This window comes from Leptopilina heterotoma, unplaced genomic scaffold, assembly GCF_015476425.1.
Source record: "Leptopilina heterotoma isolate Lh14 unplaced genomic scaffold, ASM1547642v1 Lhet_54, whole genome shotgun sequence".
Lineage (NCBI taxonomy): Eukaryota > Metazoa > Arthropoda > Insecta > Hymenoptera > Figitidae > Leptopilina > Leptopilina heterotoma.
In genome coordinates this window covers 5,722,018-5,747,784 of record NW_025111118.1, presented here as the reverse complement: position 1 = coordinate 5,747,784, position 25,767 = coordinate 5,722,018, and the positions used below count along the sequence as shown (strand labels likewise).

At 20.4% G+C, this 25,767-nt stretch overlaps 1 protein-coding gene across 2 annotated transcripts in view; it reads right to left on the bottom strand.

Annotated features, from left to right (window-relative positions):
* The window catches only part of LOC122508541 (elongation of very long chain fatty acids protein AAEL008004-like), a 46,340-nt gene that overhangs the window by 12,179 nt on the left and 8,394 nt on the right, over nucleotides 1-25,767 (bottom strand). For both annotated transcript variants that reach the window (XM_043621959.1, XM_043621958.1), the window contains exons 2-3: nucleotides 12,138-12,210; nucleotides 5,394-5,584 (exon numbers count right to left, since the gene is read on the bottom strand). In XM_043621959.1, the coding sequence (XP_043477894.1) occupies nucleotides 5,394-5,584; nucleotides 12,138-12,198 (252 nt within the window). In that variant the 5' untranslated portion in view covers nucleotides 12,199-12,210. The remainder of the gene's footprint in view (nucleotides 1-5,393; nucleotides 5,585-12,137; nucleotides 12,211-25,767) is intronic.

Sequence of the window (25,767 nt, the reverse complement as noted above, 5' to 3'; positions counted from 1 at the left end):
ATGGTGTCGTATAATTTTTTCTTCTTCCTCTTTTTAATGGTATAGGCGATTTGCTTCACTATTTGAATGAAATATCTTGTGTTTTTACAAAGTAAACTTTGCAATTTTTTTTATACAAGTTTATATCGTGTATTCTGGGAAAAATTGTATTTTTTCCTTTTTTTATTATTTCGAGAGAGTGTAATATTTGTATTTCTCTTGTAATATATAGATAAATTCCAATTCAGAGTGATTATTATCTGTTGACTCATATCAGATCATAATTTTACAATCTTCATCATTTTCCACTAGTTTACAAAAAAAAATTAATATTTTTACGATTATAAATACCGGAGAAGAAAAATTTTAAAAAATTACAAAAAGTTCAATGAATGCACTAAAAAGAATGAATTTGATTCAAATAACCGATTACTTTTCTGTTATCAAATAAATATTTACTTTCTTCAAATAAATTATATATTTGAATCAAACAAATTGTATTTAACACAATATTTTTTGAACCAAATTTTACAGTACTTATTTATTTTATTTCAAGAAAAACTATTTTATTTATTTGAATAAAAATTATTTGATACAAATTTGATTCAAAATCAGGGTTGCCACTTTTGCTCATTTTAAATTCCCTGACTTTTCCAGGTTTTCCAGGTTAAAAAAACGGAATTTTTACAGGTTTCTAAAACTACATTTGTTGCCAACAAAAATTTAATTTTGTTTCTCCCTGACAAAATTAAATTCCAGACAAAATTCCTACTTCTTGACTCTAAAGAATATCAGTTTAAAAATTATTACTCAGAAAAATGTTCCATTGCTTCTTTTTTGAATAAATATTAAATCATTATTATTTTTCGATAGGAATTAAAATTCTTCAAAAGATTCAAATTCAAACCTTTTTGAAATTAAACAATTTTCAAAAAATTATTATAAAACATGAAGATATCGATCACGCCGAGTCTTCGACTCGGAGCAATCGATATCTTCATGTTTTATAATAATAAATTAAAGATGACCGACTGATAAAATCATTATTTTATATTTTATAAGAATATTCTTACTGTAACTTCATAAAAATTATTCTCATTTCAATTCCATTATTTTCTCTAGAATTTTTAACTAAAATTCTCCTTTAAATTAATTATTCATTCATTTTTAATAATTTTTGAAAAATATCTTTGAAAATTTTCAAATCCTTTTGTTTACAATCCAATTTTACGAAATTTCATCGATTATTCGGAAATTCTTCAATTAAATATTTATTAGAAAATAGAAACTTGAAATAATTTCAAAAAAGTTCCATTAAACTTTAAAAAAATTAAATCTACACAATTTTCAGTTAAAATTATGAAAAATTCAAACTTTCAGAGATTATAATTCGAAACCTTTTCAAAATTCAATTATTTCTAAAAATTCACGCTATAATAATTTCTCTTTAAATTTTAATTAGTAAAAATGTTTACTATTTTGGAATTAGTGACTGAATTTTTGCTTTTGAATTAGTAAATTTTACTATTAAATTAGTAAAAACGACTATTTATTGGTAAAATTTGCTAATTCAAAAGCAAAAAGGTAGTCACTAATTCAAATTAAAAAGCATTTTTACTAATTAAAATTTAGAGTTTAATATTCAATTATTATCTAAATTTTTAACTGAAATTCATATTTAAATCAATTTTTATTAGAAAATTCTAAGAGTATTCAATTATTTAAATACAAAAATAAATAATTTATTGAATACTTAAATGTTTCTCAAAATTAAATTCACATAAAGAATGTTATCAACAAATTTTTAAATAATTAAAATTCTTTTAACGAATTTTAATAAAATTTTTAAGAATAATTTCCATTTTCAAGAAATTAGATTAAAATTGCATTAAAAATAATAGAAACTCTGTAAAAAAAAATTTGATTGAATTGAGAAAAGTTTTTGAAAATAATTGAAATTTTGCCAAGAATTTCATTAAATTTTTCGAAAATAATTGAATTTTGAAGAATAATTTTATTATTTTTAAAGATAATTAAAATTTTGACGAGAATGTTTTTAAACTTTTGACCATAATTGAATTTCTGTGAAGAATTTTATTACTTTTGAAAATAATTGAATTCTTGAGACGAATTTTAATGATATATTGCTTTTTAAATAGTTGAATTCTTTTGTGAAATTTTATTGAAATACGTAGATATTAAAAATAATTGAATTTTGATAAATTATTGAAATTAATTTAATTCTACGAAGAATTTTATTAAAATTATTTTGAAAAAAAATTGAATTGTTAAAAAGAATTTCATTAAAATTTTTGAAAATAATATATAAATTATAGGAAGGCTTTTTAAAATAATTGAATTTTTTTTTGATGAATTATAATAAAATTTTTAAGAATAATTACATTTTTCGAGAAATTTCATTAAAATTGTATTAAAAAAAATTGGAATCCTGCGATGATTTTTATTATTTATGAAAATAATTGAAAACCTATATATGAAAATAATTGAATTCCTGGTAAAAAAATATTATTCTTCATGAAAATAATTGAATTATTGCGAAGAAATTTATAAAAAAAAAATTTGTAAATAATAGAATTCCTGTGAAATTTTTAGTATTTAATTAATTCATTCAAAATTGAAATTTTCTAAAATTTCAAATTAAATTCTTTTGAAGTTCACCTGTTTATGAAAATTGTAAACGCAACTCTTTTAAAATTGAATTAATTTTGAAATATTTAAGTCAAATTAGATTTCAAGAATAAACTTAATAACTTTAGAAAACAATAATTTTCTTGAATAAAGATTATTTAACACAAATAAATAATTTGATGAAAATATTTATTTGATAATAGACAAGTAATAATCGTTTATTTGAATCAAAAACATTTTTTCAGTTTATATTGAATTCTAAGTAATTAGAAACCTAATTAAATAATTAAATGATAATAATTATAAAAAGAAAAAAGTAAAATTATTTTATTATTATTATTAATTCAGTTAAAAATTTGAAAAGAAAAATATTTTTTTAATTAAATAGTTGGTTATAGACTTAGTGAACTCTACCAAAGTTCCTGAATTTCAAATTCTAAAATTTAGGTTCGATTTTTTATTTAATTTAATTATATTTTTATTATTTATTATTTTAACTTTTTTAATTACCTATTAAATGCCTAAATATTGGCCTAAATTTTTTTTTTGGTACAAACAAAATTGTGTGACCTTTTTAACAGAATCAGTGCGATATTGAATATTCATAAAGACGCGGTACTTATTTGAAGCCACCTGCTGTGCCCTTAAATATTTAAAGATTTTCGAAACTTTGTTAAGAACTTGTTCGTTCATCGTCGTCGTCGTCGTCGTTGTCGTCTCATTTTGTCGTCTAGGAAAATTTGCTTAGAAATGTCTCTGACACTGAGTCCTTTGTACGTTTTCCCATATTTTTCACACTTTGCTTTTGAATTCATGAATATTTTTCAGAATTTAACAAGATACTTTAGTTTAAGGGAAAAGGTATAAAAAAATTTCAATTTTTAGCATAATTTTTTATTTTCTCTCTCTCTCTCTCTATATATATATATAGTATACGAAAAGTAGAAATTTTTTTTTATTTTAATACAAAAATTGAAAAGAAAATTTTTCTATTTTTTAATAACAAAAATAAAAGAGAGAATGCTTCTATTTTTTAGTAGGTAAAATAAAAGAGAGAATGCTTCTATTTTTTAGTAGGAAAAATAAAAGAGAGAATGTTTCTATTTTTTAATTGAAAAACAAATAATTTGCTCTGAGACAAAAAAATTTTTTTATTTGTTTCAAGTAAATTATATTTGTTTCAAATTAAATTATATTTAGTTGAAAAAAATATTTCCCTCTGGGTGTAATTTTCAAATACATGATTTCTATTAATTAAAAAAATTATTATTAACTGAAAGGTAAATAAGATAAAAAAAAGTGCTTTTTTAAATGAAAAAAAAATCGTAACTGTAATGTTTTACATGCACGACATACTAATCACGTATCGAATGCGCTCTAAATACCGGTCCCATTGTGTTATGGGTCATCAACGCGAATATTTACTCGCGAACAGGTGCCTCTCCATCTACGGTTAATGCACGTAGAGAAAACTGAGCTTGTATTTAAAATTTGAAAGTGTTAAACAACTCGAAAGTTCTTACAATTTGCTCTTTCGTTTTTAATTTTTACTCGTGATTTTTTTTAAAATAAAAAACAAAAAAAAAATGAACAAAAGAAATGAATTTAAAAGTTTATTTCAAATTAATTAAGACTTTTACACTGATTTAAATAATTATGGTAATTAACACTTAATTTAGCCAATTAACTCACATTATTTGAGATAATTTCGGTTTGTATAATTAAAGCAGAAATTATTTTAATTTACATAATGTAAATTACTTTCAATTAATAATCCTATTATTATACAATTTGAGTCTTTTAATTTACAATGTAAAATTCTGAAAATTATAATTTCAAATTTTTTTTTTGTAACAAAATTAAATTTATAAATTGCAATGTAAATTTACGAGATAATAATGTCGAATTTTTAGATTACAATGTAAAGTTTATAAATTATAATTTCAAATTTATAAATTTTTCCTAAAGTTTTGAATGTTTAAAAGAACGAATATATTTTTTGCTTTTTACATAGTTTCAAAAATTGTTAAAATAAAATTGAAAATAATATTTTTGTATAAATTTTACATAAATAAATTTATTTACAAATTTTTTCTAAAGTTTTGAACGTTTTAAAGAATGAATATTTTTTTAAAAAATATTTTCTAAACTTGTTATAATAAAATTAAAAATAATATTTTTTTTTCAAATGAGCGAAATATTTCTAAAAATTACTCTGACTAGGATAAGAATTAAAATAGGAAATAAATTAAAAATAAATTAATAAATGAAACATTTTGGAACTTTATAAATTGTTTTTTATATAATGCAATACTATTTAAATTCAAATAAAATTAATTTTGGAAAAAAAAAATTTTTCATTTAAGCATTTTGAACTTTATGGACATAAATAGCAAAGTAAAAATTAAAAATTAAAATGCAAAATTTACAATTGACATCACATTGTTAATTTATACTATTTATATATTCTATAACGTCAGAAAAAAAAAATTATTTACAATTCAGGTGAAAATTTGTACAAATTGAACTGGGTATATATACATTTCACACATAATTGGATTTTCCTTTTTGTCTCTAAAATTGAAAAAACATACAAAAATAAAAAATTAATAATAACGATAGAAAACTAAAAAATTTAATTGAAAAAAATAATAATGAACGAAAGAAAAAATAAAAGCAACAAAAATATAATAAATTACCAAAGAAAAAAATAATAAACAATAACAAAAGAAAATGATGAAAAAGTAAATTGTGAAGAAACTTACCTCGTAAAATATCCATGAGGAGAACAAAGTCTGTACGAGGTTGTAGAAAATTAATATCCTTCGTAGATCGAAGGGCTTTCTATTTTCCATCAGTCTCGGTCCTACGACTTTACTGAAATAAGCGTACGATAGACAAATAGCCATTGTTGGAAATGGACTGTTCATCATAGCCCAACTATTCACCCTGGGATCTGCAATCAAATAATTTTCTATTTTTACAAACTTTATTTCATTCAATTTTTTTTTAATTTTCATTCAATTTTTTCTCTACTTCATTGAACTTTTGGGAATTTTTTCTATTTATTTATTTTTTGCAATTTTTTTTTATCATTTTATTTATCTATCTTTCTGAAGTTACACACAGAAAAAACTATATATTTAAATTCCCTGACTTTTCCAGGTTTTTCAGGTTGAAAAACGGAATTTTTCCAGGATTTTTAAACTACAAATTTATTTACAAATTTCTTCGAAAGTAAAATTATTTGAAAACATCAATAACTTTATTTTTAAATAAATATTTAAACATTATTATTTTTTCATAGAAATTAAGATTTTCAAAAATTTTAAATTCAATAACATACAAGTTTTTTAAAAATAATTTTTTAAAAAGTTCTTTGAGAATTTTCAAATCCATTTGTTTACAATTCAATTTTACGAAATTTCGATTATTCGAAAATTCTTCAATTAATATATATTATTAGAAATAAATAAGAACTTGAAAGAATTGAAAAAAAAATTCAATTAAACTGTGTGAAAAAAATTTATTCCACAGAATTATTAATTAAAAATATGAAAAATTCAAATTTTCAAAGATTTTAATTTGAAATCTTTTCAAAATTTAATTAAGTATTTCTAAAAATTCACGCTTTAATGCTTTCAATATTCAATAATAATCTCAATATTTAACTAAATTTCATTTTTAAATTAATATTTTAATAAAAAAAGTCTACGAGAATTCAATTATTTTAATACAAAAATAAATATTTTATTAAATAATTAAATGTTTCTTAAAATATAAATTTTCATAAAGAATTTTATCAACAAATTTTTAAGAATAATTTCATTTTTCGAGAAATTTTATTAAATTTTTTTTTAAATAATCCAATTCTTTTGGGAAATTTTATTAAAGTAATTAAAAATCATTGAATTGAGGAAAGATTTTAAAAATAATAAAAATTTTAGGAGTCATTTTATTAAAATTTTTGTAAATAATTGAGTTTTGGAAAAAAATTTTATTATTTATAAAGATAATTAAAATTTTTTAATATAATTGAATTTTTGTGAAGAATTATATATTACTTTTGAAAAAAATTGAATTGTTACAAAGAATTTAATTAAAATTTTTGAAAATAACTTAATTCTTTCAAGAAATTTAATTAAAAATTTATTGCCAATAATAATTAAATTCTAATAAATAAATTATAGCAAAGAGCTTTTTAAAATAATTGAATTTCTTTGATTAATTTCAATAAAATTTTTAAAAATAATTACATTTTTCTTGGAATTCCATTAAAATTCTATTAAAAAAAGTTGAAAGTCTGCGATGAGTTTTATTATTTATAAAAATAATTGAATTCAAAAAAGAATTTTATTATTTATGAAAATAATTAAATGTTTGCGTAGAATTTTATTTTAAATAATTGAATTCTTTTGTGAAATTTTATTAAAGTATAGTAGATATAAATCATTAAATTGAAGAAAGTTTTTAAAAATAATTGAAATTTTGCCAAGAATTTTATTAAAATTTTTAAAAATAATTGAATTTCTGAGACAAATTTTACTACTTTTGAAAATAATTGAATTTCTGCAATCATTTGTAATTGCTTTAAAATTCAATTTCTTTTAGTGTTTTTAAGTAAAATTCTTCTGTAAATCCATTACATATTTTTAATAATCAATTAAATATATATTAAAAAATTTAACTAATTTCAGAAGAATTTGAATTCTTAATCTTTTTAAAAATATTTTTTTTCATTAAATTCATTGAAAATTGAAATTTTACAAAATTTCAAATTACAACCTTTTGAAGTTTATCTATTTATGAAAATTGTAAACGCAACTCTTTTAAAATGTAATTATTTATGAAATATTTAAGTGAAATCAGATTTTAAGAATAAGCACAATAACTTTAGAAAACAACAATTTTCCAGGATTTCGATCAAAATTCCTTGACTTTTCCAGGTTTTTTCAAGGTTTATAAAATTTTTTTACTAATTGCGTCACGTTAAAAAAAATAAATTATTTTAGTTTTGTTTTTGCATTTTATAATAGTCAGTACAGATTTTGAAAATATTAATGTTGATAAAAAATTTCGTTTATTTGAATATTTAGAATTTGTTTCAAATAAAAATTTTATTTGTGTCGAAAAAATTTTTTAGTTAAAACAAATAAATAATAATATACTAAGTAACAATAAATAATCTCAGAAATAAATAAAAATAAATAAATTTTATTTATTTATTTATCTTTTTTGTTTATTTTATTTATTTATTATTATATTTGGTACAAATAAAATAATTCTCTAGTTGTAAAAAAATTAATATTTTTATTTTATTTGTCATTTTGTAATCGTAGCGACAAAGATGTACCTATCTTAATTTATAATTTTAATTTTTCTAATTTTCTTTTTTTCGTTCTGAAGAGGACAGCTGTGCTTCCGAAACGTAAAAAGAATTGAATTTCTTTTATTTTATTTTCCTTGACTCGGAGTGATCGTTAATTTTCACTATTTATTTTTATTTTATTGTTTCTTTCTTTTCTTTTTTTTTTGTATTTTGTCATTTTCCAAAATTGAAAAATCGAAATGACAAACAATAGATATAGTCATGTTGGTTCTTGTTTAATTTAGGAGAGATTTTACAATACATAAAGAGAGAGAGGAAGAGAGAGACCTGATTCAGGATGCTCCAAGAAACTCTCGAGACAATTGAAAAGGGTTGAAGTTTTGGGGAAAGAAAGTCGTTGTTTATCTCTCGACATCACTTGATTCGGGTCGTCAGTAGCTTCAAGCTTCGCATTGTGGTATTAGCCATTGTTCACTATCTTCGCAAGCGATGTTCCTAATTACACCATTGTATCCCAACAAAAAAAGGAGAAAAAAGAGTGACTCGAGAGGCTAGATTGACGCGCTCTCTCATGAACTTCACTGAAATTTAACAGCAATGTCGACATACTTTTTTCCTTCTTCTTCTTCATCTTCTTTTTCAAAAAATATATATAGAGAGAGAGAAAGAGACGAAGATTGAACAGCGAACTTTATCATTTTTTTAATTTCAAAAGAAAGAAAAAGAAGTAATTTTCAGATAGTTTGATAGAAAATAATTCGGAACTATATTTGTATTAAATATTTTTAATTAACTATAATAATCTTCGTATTTAATTCTTTCATTCTGTCTGTCCACACTTTAAAGTTAGTTTTTGTGTATGCTTTTGGTTTTTTTTTTTTTTTTTTTTTTTTAAATATTGTTTGACAGATCGAAAAAATGCAGGTATTTTTTCATGATTTATAATAAAACAATATTTGAAATTAGAAAATATAAAAAAATTATAATTAACAAATAAATTTTGTTTATTATACACGGAGAGAGAATATATATTAAATTTTGTAAAAATATTTTCAAATTGGGGAAAAAGTGCGACAAAGCGAAATTTTGATATCAAAAAATACTAAACTTTAAAAAAACTTATGTGAAATTTAGTATAATTATATCAAATATCAAGAATATTAATTAAATTCTAATATAATTATACTAAATTTCATATAAGTTTTTTTAAAGTTTAGTATTTTTTGATATCAAAATTTCGCTTTGTCGCACTTTTTCCCCAATTTGAAAATATTTTTACAAAATTTAATATATATTCTCTCTCCGTGTATGCTTTTTTCTATAACAAATTTCGTTTGACTCTTTCTAAATTATGCAAATTTTTCTCCTTTTTATTTATAAAAAATATGAGAAAATTGTTAATTTTTAAAAAATTATAATTTAGAAATAGGAAATATTTTATGCATAATTTATATTTTTCAATAAAAATATTGTTCAGAAACTCATTCTTTCCTTTTGGAAAAGAAACATTACTCATTCTATTCTATTTGTCAATTACAAATTTTAATTGACAAATGAAATTGAAACTTTTTAAATTTTTAGAAAATAAAGGAAAAAATTTTACTCAAAAAAATGTTCTGTTACATTTATTTAAGAATTTCTTTAATTGCAAAATTATTCGAAAACATCAATAACTCTTTTTTAAATAAATATTTAAATATTATTTTTCCGTAGGAATTAAAATTTTTCAAAACATTCAAATTCAAATCTTTTTAAATTCAATAACTTGTAAGAATGTTTTATAATAATTAAAGATGAATTGAATTCCTGAGAAATTTTTATTATTTATGAAAATAATTAAATGTTTGCGTACTATTTTTTAAATTTGAAAGATAATTGAATTTTATAAGAAGAATTTTATCACTCTTGAAAATAATTGAATTTCTCCAATTATTTGTAATTTTTCCGAAATTTGATTTTTTTTAGTGTTTTGAACAAAAATTTGAATTACAAATTTTTAAATTCTATTATTTTTAAAATTGCTAATGTTACGCTAAAAAGTTAGCCGTTCGCTTCGCTTTAGCGCGCGAATTGTTGCTACTGTTAATAATAATTATCGATTTTGAATTATTTATTAATGTATTAAACTGAAATTAATTGATTATTAAAGTAATATTAATTTTTAAACTAAATTTTTTTTTGGTTTCATTTAAAATTTTTGTCTTAATTTAATGGCGAACATAACATTAAAAGTTTTGATTGAAATTTTACTGATTGAGAGTGAAAGTATAGCTTTAAAATTTAGGTCAAAATTTAGGTCAACATTTAAGTCAAAATTTAAGTCAAAATTTATTAGCCGACGAAAGAAAAATAGAAAGAAGATACTAATAATATTAATAGTAATAATAATCGGTTGTGAATTATTTTTTTCCAATTGAATATTTTTGGTAGACCGTCAGATGTTTATATAACCTTGAGAGATTTGGTTAAAATTTTATAGATCAAGAGTTAAAGTAACGTTAAAATTTAGGTCAAAATTTAAGTCAAAATTTATAAGACCAAAGGAGAAAAATAGAAGAAATTAAAAGAAGCAGAAAATGAGTTGAAAAAAGACACTGCAAGTTGTAGGTCAACAATAGGTCAAGTGCGAGTTTAACCTCAAAAATAAGGTCGATAATCAATAGACTGAAAATTTGGATAAAAATTCGCCAAACTTGCAAACGAAGAATTTTTAATTTTACAAGTTTTTTTTAGCCAATTTTTATTAATTGTGCATTGAAATTATTATTAATTTTATTGTTATTATTAATAATAATTTACCAGCTGGGGAAAAATGTAAAAATCTTCTAGGTATACATACATGGAATAAAATAAATATTAATAATAATTATTTAATTAATTATTAGTTTTAATTTTAATTATTGAAAATAATTTAGCAAAAACCGAGGCAAAAACTCCTAAAAAGCAGTTTACTGAATAAGTCTTTCCAATAAAATATTTCAGAGATAATTAAATCATAATTAATATAAATCGAATTAAAATTACAAAAATTATAATAATATTGCTTGGGGATTTTTTTCTTCAAACAAAGTATTAAATAATTTTCCACGATTACGTTTTTATTAGATAATATTCAATAAATAACGTCAACAACAAATATTTCATTGCAGTGTTTAATAAATTTCAATTTCTAGGATAATAAAATTTTTATTATACTTTTTTTTCATAAATAAATTTTTATAATTTGCTTTTGATTGTAATTTATAATGCAAAAGAAAAAACATTCCCACTTTACATTATGCTAATAAGCTTTATTAAGTAGAAAATTATAAACATTAGGATACTTTTTTATCACTTATTGAAATGCCGTAAGCAATAAAATACTTTTTTTTTTGAGAATTAAATCCGATTGATTAATATCTAATTAATTTTTATATCTATCACTGACGACAAGAAAAGGTATTAAAAAATTCGCATTATTTCACTCGAAGCATTAAGAAGAAGAAAAAAATAAATTTGTGGTATTTCTTTATTTTCTGGTTGTCAATAAAAATATGTATTTTCAGTCCAGAAAATAGTGGCGCGGTTAGCGTCACTAGAGACGTATAAAAAAGTTAATAAAATTTTAAAAAATATAAATTTATTTTTTAAATATTTTAAATGTTTTAAATAAATAAAAAATATTCTTAATTTTGTTGCGTCAATTGTTCCTTGAGTATATTTATATTCAATTAAATTTTTTCAATTTAATAAATATTCAAAATCTCATTAAAGCAAATAAATAAATTTTGTAACAATTTTTTTTTTCAGATGAAAGAGCAGAGGTGCAAAATAATATTTCCAAAAACTTCTTCTTCTTCTTCTTGGTAAGTAACGCATAATGAATATTTATCTCCAAGTAAAATAATGTGTATATTTTGAAATTATAAATTTTTGAAATATCAATAATAACTGCACATATATAAATAATAATAGCGAAAATACATTTGGTAAATATAAGTGTTATCCGTATGTAAAAAAATTTTAAAAAGATGACGCGAATTTTAAGGAATCTTATTAACTCTATATAGACTTATATGTATATGTGACTCGTAAAAGGCGGTCAAGTGTACCTAATATACACAGTTATTTAACTTCCTACCGGTATATATACTTATCGAAATTACGTCTCACGTCAAGTAAATTGAAAAAATTTACTTACCGGACCTGTTGTCCATAAGATCCTTGTAACTGTGCACTAAATCCGCCCATATAATCGTCATCTTGTCGTTTTTCTGTAAAAAAAAACGAGAAATTTTAATTTATTTAATAAACTAATTAATTAATAATTAATAATTAAAAATTTAATTTGATAATTAAATTAATTAATTAAATTTAATTAATTACATTAATTAATTTAATTTAAGTTATTTTATGTAATATTAGATTATTTAAACGAAAGTATTTAATTTAATTTAATTCTAGAGAAAATTCTATATTTTATCAGTTTTTATATAGTAATTATCAGTAACTTTACGTAAAAAGAGAGAAATTTCTCTGTAAAAAATTAAGTATTTATTTGGAATTTTTACTACTTCTGGAAAGGAAATTTTACTATGCTCGAAGTAAATTTTACTCACTTTTTAAAAATAAAATTTACTTCGGCCTTAATAAAATTTACCCAAAGTGAATTTTACTAAAATTTGCTAAATTATTATGTTGTTTGTTTATTTGTTTATTTACTACTTCCGATGTGAATTTTACTATTGGCGAATTAAATTTATATTATTTCCGAAGTAAATTTTAGCAAAAGAAAGTAAACTTAACTTCAACTGCAGTTAATTAAATTTTGAATTTAAAAATGTTCAATATTATATTATATCAAAAAAATAAATTTTACTATTGCCGAAGTAAATTTTACTTATTTTTTAAAAACAAATTTACTTCGGTATTAATAAAATTTACTCCAAAAATAATTTTACTAAAATTTACCCACTTATTGTATTATTTATTTATTTACTATTTTCAAAATAAATTTTACTATTATCGAATTAAATTTCTTTTATTCCCGAAGTAAAGTTTAGTAAAAAAAAAAGTAAAATTGACTTCGAATGTAGTTAATTTACATTTTTAATTTAAAACTATTCAATTAAATTATTATTATTATTATTATTTTAGTAAAAAAAAGAGTAAACTTTACATCGAACGTACTTAAATTTTTAATTTAAAAATGTTTTATTATATGCACAGCAAATTATTTTTACTATTACCGAAGTAAATTTAAAAAATAATAAAAATTTACTTTCAGTATAGTAATTAAGTAAAAATAAGTAAATTTTTACTATTACCGAAGTAAATTTAAGAAAAATAGTAAAAATTTACTTTCAGTATAGTAATTAAGTAAATAAATAAGTAAACAAACATTGGTAAATAACATATTTATTAGTAAATTATTGCTATATGAATTTATTCAGCAGTAAATAAATATCTGAAGAAATAAAATACGCAGAAATAAATAAATAAAAAAATGAAAATAAATACTCAGAAGAAATAAAATACGCAGAAAGAAATAAATAAAAAAAAAAAATTAACAAAATAAATACGCAGAAGAAATGTGTATAAAAATTCCAGCCAGTTTAAATTTTACTATCAAAGTGTGGTAAAAATTACTCTATTCGCCGAAAAAGGGGGTAAAAATGAACAGATTTTTATCTCATAGGTTATGTACACTTTCTTTCTCACAATCGAGTTATACTTCTTCATAGTATTCTACAAAAAAAAATACAGTAAAATACTGACTATGTATTAGTAAAAGTAAATTACTTTCCATTTATTATTATATATTTAATTAGAAAATTTGTTTGCTTTTTATTTATTATATTATTTTACCATTTATAGTCAATTTCGCATTGGATTTTAGAAAAATGTTTCCAGTTTACAGTCGATTACATAAACATAGATATAACTACACGATTATCGCTTATTTGCCATTCATTCCTTACACGTGTACTTGTAAATTGATATTTTTATACAGATAACAACTAACCAACTTTGCGCATGTAATTTACGATTAGCGCACATAGATGACGTTCGATTTTCGAAATTTCTGCTCGCCTTGATCGAAACAGAAAATTTCTACCTAACAGAGAAATTAATTCGAGCTTATTTATTTTCTACGATAAATTTTTTTTTTTTATTAAATTAATAATTTTTAATATTATTTATTTATAATTAATTACATAATATTAATAAATATTATTTATTTATTATTAATTAAATAATATTAATAAATATTATTATTATCAATTAAATATTAATTATTAATATTTAATATTAATGTTTTTTTATTAAAATAATTTTCTATAATTATTTATTATAAAATTAATAATTTTTTATAAAAAAAATAAAAATAACCTAGTTTAGTATTCAATATTAAATAAATGAATTGAAAAAATGAAATAAATTTTCCTTTTGTTAAAAAAAAAAAATGCGGAACTCACAAAAAGTAAAAGTACAACAATAATAAATTTTAAAGATTAAATCAGGTATTTGAAATTAGCAATAATAAATTCTGCTCACTCTTTACAATGCTATAAACTCCTAAGTACCTGTTGCATTTGATATCAAACACATTTCAAATAGCAACTGCATTTGCACTTTATAATTCAAGTGGTTTTTTTTTCTTTCAATTCATTCTAGAAATTGAGTTAATAATTTTATTTTCTTTTTCATTATAGTATAAAATAAAATAAATAAGTGAATAAAATATTTATTAAAATCAATTCAGCAAAATATTTTCTGCAAAGTTGGATTTAATTTTTTTTTTCTTTTTTTTATTATATTGGCAAATTCTTTTGAATTATAAAATCGTTAGGAATTGTGTTTATATATACGTGAATTTACATTTTACAGTTATAATTCTTCGATCCTTATTAAGTTTCCGTAACCCTTCCCCCATCCCCTTAACAGTATATGTATAACTGTTCGATCACATGATCATCCGCAATGTTGATTTCTCGACGGGATTTCTCCTAAAATATATACATTTCACACATTACTTGTTCATTCTCATTATTATTTTGGAGTTGAAAAATATTCCAGATAAAATTATTTTTTATTTTATAGTGAGATTTTTTTTATATTGATTATGAATGGTACTGTGGGTTAAACATTTTTTTCTCATCTTTTTACTACAATTTTGCTACTCTATTTATTTATTTATTTAACAATGGTCTATTTGTATATTTTTTATATTTTTGTTTTTTAATTTTGTACTTTCGTTTTTATATTTTCGTCTTTTGAATTTTTGTTTTTTTGTATTTTCTTTTTTTTATACTTTTTTTTTATTTTTATGTTTCTATTATTTGTATTTTTGTGTTTTTATGTATTTTTTTTTATGTATTCTTTGTATTTTTGTACTTTTTTGTTTGTATAGTTGAACGAAAAATTTTAAATTAAAAAAAAAATTAACAACGGATTATAATTTTAACGACTGAAAAAAAAATATTTTCCACTAGGGAAATTTTTTATTTTGGTTTTTAATACAAATACGAACAACAATACAAATAAAAAAACTACAAAGAATACATACAAACACACGAAATATACAAAAATTGAAATAAAAAATACAAAAAAATGCAAATGAAGATACAAAATACAGAAATACGAAAAACAAAATACAAAAAAATTAATAAAATTTCTTGTCATACAAATACAAACAAAAAAATACCAAGAATACACAAAAAAAAATCCAAATTTTCAAAAATAAAAACAAAAAAAATACAAAATGCGAAAATACAAAAAAATACAAGGCACAAAAATACAAAAAATTCATAAAATAGTTTGTATTTGTCTCTTTTTTAAATTGTGCTTCAAAAAACTGTTGCTAAAAATTTTTTCAGATAAATATAAACAAATTTGAATACAAAAGTATTTTTTTTCTCTAAATTGTTGACTTTACGTTATAAAATTGTCGATTTTTCACATTTTTGGAAAATTTTTTCATAAGATCATTATCGTGGAAAATTGTAATAAATATTAATTAAATTCTAAACAAATTGATTGTAAATAAAAAAGATTTTAAAAAAATCTATTTCAAAATATAAAATGCTAGAGGGAATTTTTTATTGATTCAAAGAGAATGGAAAAATTAGTGGATTTTGATTGATTACGAACGAAAACGATTAAAAAAATCTAATTCAAAAAAATAAAATGTAAAATTTTACCAGAGGGAATTTTTTAACGATTCAGAGAGAATGGAAAAATTAGAAAAAATTTTGATCGATTGTTTTAAAATAAAAAGTTAAAAAAATCTAATTGAAAAAATAAAATGTAAAATTTTACCAGAGGGAATTTTTTAACGATTCAGAGAGAATGGAAAAATTAGGAAAAATTTTGATTGATTGTAAACAAAAATGATTAAAAAAAAAATCTAATTCAAAAAATAGAATGTAAAATTTTGCCAGAGGGAATTTTTTTACCGATTTAGAGAGAATGGAAATATTATAGGAAAAATTTTTCTTTTTTGTCGAAATAAATTTTCTTATTAGAAGCATATATATGTGACAAATGATTTGAGTATTTTTGGAATAGAATGAATTGAAATGAAATTTTCTGTTTATAAATATAGAGAAATGTCGAATATGAGAATATTTGAAGAAGTTTAGCTCATTAGTGAGAAATGACATATATATGCATATATAATAAAATATCGCGTGTTGGGTGGGGTCTTTTAGATATTGATTTTTTTATTAGTCTACTGGCTTTTTCATGCTTGTTCGACCGTCATGCCAGAGAGGTAATCGTGGTTACGATGAAAATAAAAATAAACGCTCTCAATGTGTGTTGTGTCATGCGAAGAATGCTTTGCTCACAAGAGAGAAAGACACTATATACGCCATTTTTTTTTCTTCTTATTTTTTTTTAAGTATTACATACGGAAAAACCGTTTTTGCCACGACGAGAATGATGATCCAGAATATATTTTACTTTTAGAGGGACACTTATTATTTTCTTTCGTATAAATTCACTTGAAATTTAAGATATCTTTTTTGCTATTTAGTTTTCTTTTTTCTTCTTATTTCCTTTTTTTGTTTTCTTTTTTCTTTTAAGTTTTCTTCTTTTACTTTAACATTTTATATTTATTTTTACATTTATATTTAACATTTATTTATTTATTTAATATTTAATTCAAATATTAATAATATTAATAATGTCTGTTAAAAAATATTTTAAAAATATTAAATTTAAATTTTCGTTTTCACTTGAAATTATAAATGTCAGAAATTAATTTTTTTTTAATTACAACCTATGACATTGTTTACGATTTTTGAACTGCACTAAGTTTACTACCAGAATTTATCAGCAGTAGAAAGAAAAAAACGACGATCGTGATTGAAAATACTGCAAAATGGAATGAAAAAGTTTTTTTAAAAATTTGTTTTTAAATTTTTATAGGTACAAATTTTGTAAATTTTATTTTTATATACGATTTCTTATTAATTTCGAAAATTTATAACTTATTATTATATTAAAAGAATATTTTATTTTTATAATTAAAGTAAAGAAAATAATTTAAAAAAATTTTTAAAAATAAGTTCCTATCAATTTCGAAACTTTATAACTAATTATTATTATTACACTGAAAAATATTTATTTGATTCGAATAATCGATTAGTTGTTTGTTATCAAATAAAAGTTTACTTGAATCAAGTAAATTGTATTTGAACCAATGATTTTAGTTTATTTGAAACAAATTTCAATTAATTTCAATTAAAAAAAATCATTTGATACAAATAAATAATTTCTACCAATATTTATTTATTAGAAGACAAGTTGCCTTTTCAGGGTTGCCACGAAAATTTAATTTTGTTTTTCCCTGACTTTTCCCTGATTTCCAGACAAAATTTTGACTTTCTCCCTGACCCTGATGAATAAACCGATTCACTCCAAAAATTATTAGATACTCAATGAAATGTTCAATTACATTTATATTTACGAATTTCTTTAAGTGTAAAATGACAGTGTATAATGACAGAGTGATAAAATCATTATTTTATATTATAAGAATATTGCAGCTATAAATTTAAATTTTGAAAGATTTTAATTTTTGAACCCTTTTCAAAATTCACGCTATGATGCTTTTAATATTCAATTATAATTTAAAATTTTAAGTGAAATTCATTTTTAATCAATTTTTATTAGAAAATTTTTCGAGAATTCAATTATTTAAATGCAAAGATAAATAATGTATTAAATAATTGAATATTTCTTAAAATTGAATTTTTTTTGAAGAAATTTTTAAAAAATTCTAAAAATAATTGAATTCTTTCGACGAATTTTAAAAAAATTATAAAGAATAAATGCAATTTTCTATCAGTTCATGTAAAATTGTACATAAAAAAATAATTGAAACTCTGCTATAAATATTGTTATTTATAAAAGTAATTTAATTCTTGCAACGAATTTTATTGACAAAATTTTTAAAGCATTGAATTCCTGTGAAGAATATTTTATTTATGAAAATAATTGAATTCCGGAGAAAAATATTATTATTTATGATATTAATTAATTTCTTGTGAAAAATTTTATTCAAATTTTTTAAATAATTGAATTTCTCAGAATTTTTTATAACATTTTGAAAATAATTAAATTCCATCAACAAAATTTCATTAAAAAATTGAAAATAATTAAAATCTGAGGAAGAATTTTATTAAATTTTTTTTTAAATAATTGAATTCTTGTGAAAAGTTTTATTTTTGAAAAAAATTGAATTCTTGGGAAGAATTTAATTAAAATTTCTTAAATAATTGAATTGCTTCGAAGAATTTTATTTTTTAAGAAAATAATTGAATTGTTTCGAAAATTTTTACAAATATTTTTGACAGTAAAATTGTAATTCCTATAAGGAATGTTATATTTTACGAAAATAATTGTTGTATTCTATAGTCAATTTTATTATAATTTTTTAAATTTATTTTTATTTCAAAATTTTATCTCAAAATTTTTGAAATAATTGAATTCTCGAGAAAAATTTTATTATTTATGAAAATAATTGATTTCTTACGAAGAATTTTATTGAAATTTTTTTCAAATAATTGAATTCCCATAAAAAAATGTATTATTTGTGAAAATAATTGAATTCCTAAGAAGAATTGTATTGAAAATAATTGAATTGAATAGGAAAATTTTATTAAAATTGCAATTTTATTAACTAAATCTTGTAAAGAATTTTTTCAAAATTTTTTTAAATAACAGAATCTTTAAAAGAATTTTATTTAAATTTTTCGAAATAATTGAATTTTTAAGAACTATTTTTTTCTATTCTTTGAATATATTTGAATTCTTTCGATAAACTTCATTATTAAAAATTAAAAATAATTGAATTGGTGCGAAGAAATTTATAAAAAATTGGAAAAAAATTGAATTTCTGTGAAATTTTTATTAAAATTTCGTTTAAATAATTGAATTCTTTTGGAAAATTTTATTAAAATAGTAGATATTAAAAATAATTGAAATGAGGAAAATTTTTGAAAATAATTGAAATTTTGTCAAGAATTTTATTAAATTTTTTGAAAATAATTGAATTTCGGAGAAGAATTGTATTATTTATAAAAATAATTGAAATTTTGACGAGAATGTTTATAAATTTTTGAAAATAATTGAAATTCTGTAATCAGTTGTTCTTAAAATTTCTATTTAAAGTCATTAAAAATTGAAATTTTAAAAAATTTCATATTGAAGCCTTTGAAGTTCATCTATTTATGGAGATTTTAAACGCAACTCTTTTGAAATGTAATTAATTTTGAAAATTTTGAAGTAAAATTATTAATTAATTAATTTTATGATAGTTCTTGAAGAATGAAGTTATTTAAAAAGGAATTATTATCAGAAACAGAAAAAATTGAAAGTTTTGTATTAAAATTCTTGTCAATTTCATAGTTTGTGAGGTAAACAAAAAAGACACAAAAATTCAGAATTTTCTTATAAATTCTAAAACTTAAATTTTGTCTAGTACTTTTAATAAAAATCCCTGATTTCCCTGACCAATTCTAATTTCCCTGGCTTTTATTTTAATCAAAAAAAATTTTTTCCATTGTATTATTAATATTATTATAACAGGATTTGAATTTAATAAAAAAATGAATAAATTTCGTTAATTTTGAACGTACGTTCAAAACTGGTAAAGACTAATATTTTACACCGTTTTTGTATAAATAGTGCATTGTATAAATAATATATTTGTATTAATTTAACAAAATTAATTTTCTAAATTAAAAAAAAATTTAATTTCATAAAAAATTTCATTGAACTTAAAATTTTAGAAAAAATTTCATTGAATTAAAATAAATAAATTTCCTAAAGCTTAATTATAATTTTCATTTCGCTTTTCATGATTTTATGTATATATATATATATGATGTGCGGTATCGATTACGATGGAAAGGCCATTAACCTCTTTTTCCTACCTCACAGGAGGTTTAGTGGTTGAAATTAAGTCAAAGAGAATATAAAGTATACTTGTATTAGGAAAAAAGTGAATTAAACAAAAAAAAGAAAAGAAAACATTTCAAGGGCCTTGTCGCATGTACATAGTTCTTCTGTATAGACACACTTGATAATCGTTTAGTTATAAAATTGTCTCTGCGTGTCAAAGGAGAAAGTAACGTCGCAAGTCGTTTGCGTCAAAGCGGAAGTGTTGAGAAGCGTGCATCGTTGTTGGTGACTGCAAGATTGTTATAAAAGGTTACCCAAAGAAATTTGCAATCACTAACAAGTACAAATTCAGAGTTTCCTTGAATAATAAAAAGAAATCTCGTGTTTTCATTTTATTTTCAAATTAAATACTTTGAATTGGAAATTTTCTTTTCTTACGATCAATTTTTAATTATATAGTTATAATTAAATAATATTCTATTCTAATTTTCAGTAATTAAATAACTAAAGTAATAATAACAAAAATAGTAAAAAAAAGAATAATAACAAAAATAGTAAAAAAAAAATAATCAAAATAATAATATATATAATAAAAAAATAAATAATAATAACAACAATTTCAAGTTATTTATTTTATTTAAATTAATAAAAAATAATATCAATAATAGTAATAATAATAAAAATATTATTTATTTATTTGCAAAAATAAATAATTATTATGACCTGTCCATAATTAGGGACAGGCCCTAATTTTAAATATATAAAATATTATTTTTATTTTATTTTTTTAAATTTTTTATTATATTTTTATTATATATTTATTATAATTTCTCCTTCTGTACCGTAAGTGGACTTGGTATACATTTATTTTTTATAATTTGTCTAACTATTATTAAATAATTATAATTAATTATAATGTAATTGAATGTTATAATTATAATCGGGTACATTGTACTAAGGGGCTTTTAGTCCATTAAAAATTCAATAAATAATTCTAATAAAATAATTAGGATAATAAAAAAAATAGCAAATTAAGTATTATTATAATAATTTAATTCATAAAATAATAATAATTAATAATGAATAAAAATAATAAATATTATTTTACAAATAAATTCGTATTTGTACAAATATTAATTTGTACATAAAATAATTAGTACAAATAAATAAAATAGTAAATAAATAGGTAAAAAATTATAAATAAACAAAGTAATATATAATTATTTATTTTTATATCAATAATTATTATAGTTATTAATTTATATTAATTAGTTTAATAAATGAATAAAAAAAAAAAAGTTAAATAATAAATGACAATAATAATTATGAATATTATCTATTATTATGATAATCACAATTATATAAATTAATAATTTTATTCCATATAGAGTAATTCAATATTCATGAGGTTTTAATATATATTTTTTAATAATATATTTTAAAAAATTGTGATAAACGGTATTCGTGAATATATTTTAATTTGCCATTTTAAAATGATATGTACTTTAACGTCATCAAATTACGTACATATATGTTTATAAAAGCGATTATTAGGAAAATAGTGATAAAAGTAAATAGACCAGTTTTGTTGAAAATAATCGGAAATAATGCGAACATTAGAATTCATATACTGTGAATCGTAATAAAAATATTTATTGTATAAAACCTCTCTGTCTGCATCAAAATGACTCTATATCTGTCCATTTAAATCTATTCATTTAAATACACAAAATCCTGTAGCAAATTACATTTGATAATTTATGTAATAATATGAATTTGCAACCGGGGTTTTGCCATTAGGCAATACATTTATGTGACTTGGTAGAACAACCTGACACTTTCTACAATTTTTTATTCCTTTCTTTTTGTTTATTAATAATTTTTTAAAATGTTGACAAAAAGTAATAAGTGTTATTATTAAAATTAAATTAAAATAAATTAGTAAATAAATTAGTAAATACAATCCTTTCTCTATGAGGAAGCAAAATAATAAATAAACACCTACTAAAAATGAAAATGAATTAAATATTAAAATCAAGGTGGTCACAAATTTCAGTTTATTAATTTCCCTGACAATTTACTGACATTAAAATTACTTTCCCTGACAAAATTCTTTTTACAGGAAAATATTAATGTTTACAAAAAATGAGTAAAATTTATGAATTTTTAAAATTTCTATAAAAATTACAATTATAAAATAACCCTTTCTGAAATAAATTATTTTCTACAATTTTCAACTGAAAATGATCAAATTTTTGAAGAATTTTAATTATAAACAAGGACCATGATTTCTGAAAAATTTTAATCAGTCCAAAAAGTAAATTTTCATAAATTTTTTTTTACATTGTTCGAAGATAATTGAATTTTAAAAAATTATTATAAAACAATTCTAATAATTAGTCTTTAAAAATATTTTTAACTTAATTTTTCGAAAATAATTGAATTTTGTAAAAGAATTTTTGTATCATTTAAAAAACAAATAAATTTTTTGGATGAATTTTAATTAAAACTTTTAACCTTGATTTTTTTCTCCAAAATGTTTAAAATAATTAAAAAATGTTATTATTTTTGTATGTATTTAAATTTTTGGAAATATGTAATTAAAAATACTGAAATTATTGAATTTTAAAGAATTAGAAGCTAATTTTCATTTTTAAATTTATCTTTAAAGATTTTTCATTAAAAATTTTGATAATTCAATTATTTTCAAAATTTGCAATTAAAATTCTTCAAAAGTTGATTTTTAAAAAATTGTAACAAAATACTGGAAATAAATTAATTATTTTCAATTAAATTTTACAAAATTTCAACTATTCAAAAAGATTTTTATTATATATTTGAAAAATTTAATTATGTTAAAAAATGATTCAAAAACAATTTTGAATGATTTGTTTATAGTTATTTTTCGCATTATAAAAATCAAAAGTTGCAATGCTTGGAAGAAAAGTCGAAAAAGTCGCAATTTTTTAAAATAAGTCGAAAAAAGTCTCAAACTTTTTTAATTTCCCTGACAAAAAAATTTTTTCCTGACATTTCCCTGATTTTACTGGACAAAAATTTGTTTCTCGACATTTCCCTGATTTTACTGACATGTGGCCACCTTGAAAATAAATTAATTGGATAAAAAATAGGTATAAAAAGGAACTATTATTAAATTAAAAAAATAAAGTTTTAGTAAAGATGTTTAAGGTTGTTTTTATTAAGAATCCACATTTATTTCAATTTAAAATTACGAAGCTTTTTTTTTTAAATAAAATAACTAAACAGTAAATAAATAAATATGAAAAAGTTTTATGATCCAAAGAATAGAAATTCAAAGATTAGGGAAATAATTAGTAATGTAAAAATTAATAATTAATAAAAAAAATTAATTAAAATTAATTAAAAAATTAATTAAAATTAATTAAAAAAATTAATTAAAATAAATTAAGTAAATACGACCGACAGATTGGCTCAGTCGGATGGATGCCTGGCGTTGGTGGTCGTTTAAGGATCAAGGGTATAAGTACCCTTGGTTCGCGCCCACTTGGCTTGGTATTTTTCCGGCACGTGAGACAATCTGAGCGGGAGGTTTGACGTCGAGGTATAATGATGTGCACCGTCGATTATTGTCCGGTACACACCATTAGAACTCGACTGTCGATAAAACCGGTTGTACTCAGAGAGGTTTTCTACAGTTTCCCTCTTCTCTGGCGAGAAAACCCATTGACGGGTGGTCCAGGCGTAATGCGAGTACTCCTAATAAAGTCGGCTGTAGACGCAAAATTAGGTTAATATATAGAAAAATTTCTAAAGTAGAATGGTTATGCTTAATCCAAAAAAGTATTTCTCGGGGACTCTTGTCGAAGTGCGTAAGGCCAATAGGGCAGGAGTATAAACAATAAAAAAAAAAAAAAAAAAAAAAAAATTAAGTAAATACTAAATAAGTAAATAAATATTTTCAAAAATCTTATAGGATTGAAAGAAAATAGACCCAAAGATGAGGAAAAATAGAGAAAAAATTGAATAAAACAAAAGTTTATTGTCCTTATAAAGGTCTTGTAATTTTAATAAAGAAACTGATAATTCGTGTAATTTAAAAGACATTTTCTTTATATAATAATAAAAATATTCTTCTTGCTTTTTGTGTCATAAAGAATCTATTATAATATTATGTATGTAAAAAATGGAGTTTTAATTCGTAGAGTCACGCATACTGATAAATTGTAGAACCGTTCGTTAATTTTTTTTTCTACTGAGTTTAACCCTTTTTTAACACGCAACATAAAGAGATTACATTTTATGAACAGATGGAAAACCCTATTTTACACGCGAGTCAAGCACTTAAGTTTGACACGTATCTGTATACATATATATTTGAAATTATCTGCCAATAATAATCGACACAGTCGTTCTGAATAAATAAAGTGACATGGTTAACCATATAAGTGCATGTGCATCAGAAAGAAAAAAAAAGAAGAATCATTATTACTCTTTCAAACGTTTTATCGATTTTAAATTCAAATAAGCATTAAAGTTGACTTTCGATTTTTTTATTTATAGGATTTATTGTTTGTATTTTTTTTTTCTTTACTCTTTTTAATTTTTAGTTGCACTTTTTCTTTACTGGTTCCTATTCCTTTCAACTGTTTCTATTCTTTCTTCTTTACCCCTTTTTTCTTATTTTTCTATTATTCCTTTTTCATCCCTTTTTGTTTCATTTCCATTTTTTCATTTTGTTTTTTACTTTTTACCCCTTTTTTCTTATTTTTCTATTCTTTCCTTTTCACTTATTCTTATTTCATTTCTACTTTTTTATTTTATTCCTTATTTTTTACCCCTTTTTTTCCTTAACCTAAATTCAAATTTCGAGCCACGATTTTTTGTCACTTTTTGATAGATGGCAAAACTTTAAAGTAACGATAATAAAATTATTATTGTTTATTACAAATAACAAACTATTTTTACTTTGAAAAAAATTTTAATTACAAACGTTAAAAAATATTAATTTTAATAATAAAATAATTTGAATGTTCTTTCATTCATTTTTTCTGTCCCTCACACTCTGAAGTTGTCTTTTGTTTTTGCTATCTTTAGATAGATTGTATATTATATTATTATGTTATAATTATTTTTATTTTATAATTATAATTCAAAATTGTAATGACAAATAGAAATCATCAGAATTTTTTTCACTTCTTTTCATTAAAAGAATAAAATTTTGTTAAATATTATGTTTTGTCAAATTGAAATTATGCAGATTTTTGTTCTTTACTTCTAAGGAGAATTAGAAAATTGTTAAAAACTGTGATTGAGAAATAGAAAATTTATTTATTTTTCATTATTTTTGTTTGTGAATCACAATTTTTTTAACAAAATTATTATTTTGTTTTAGAAAAAGAAGAAAAATATTTGCACAATTCCCATTTTTAATCTTT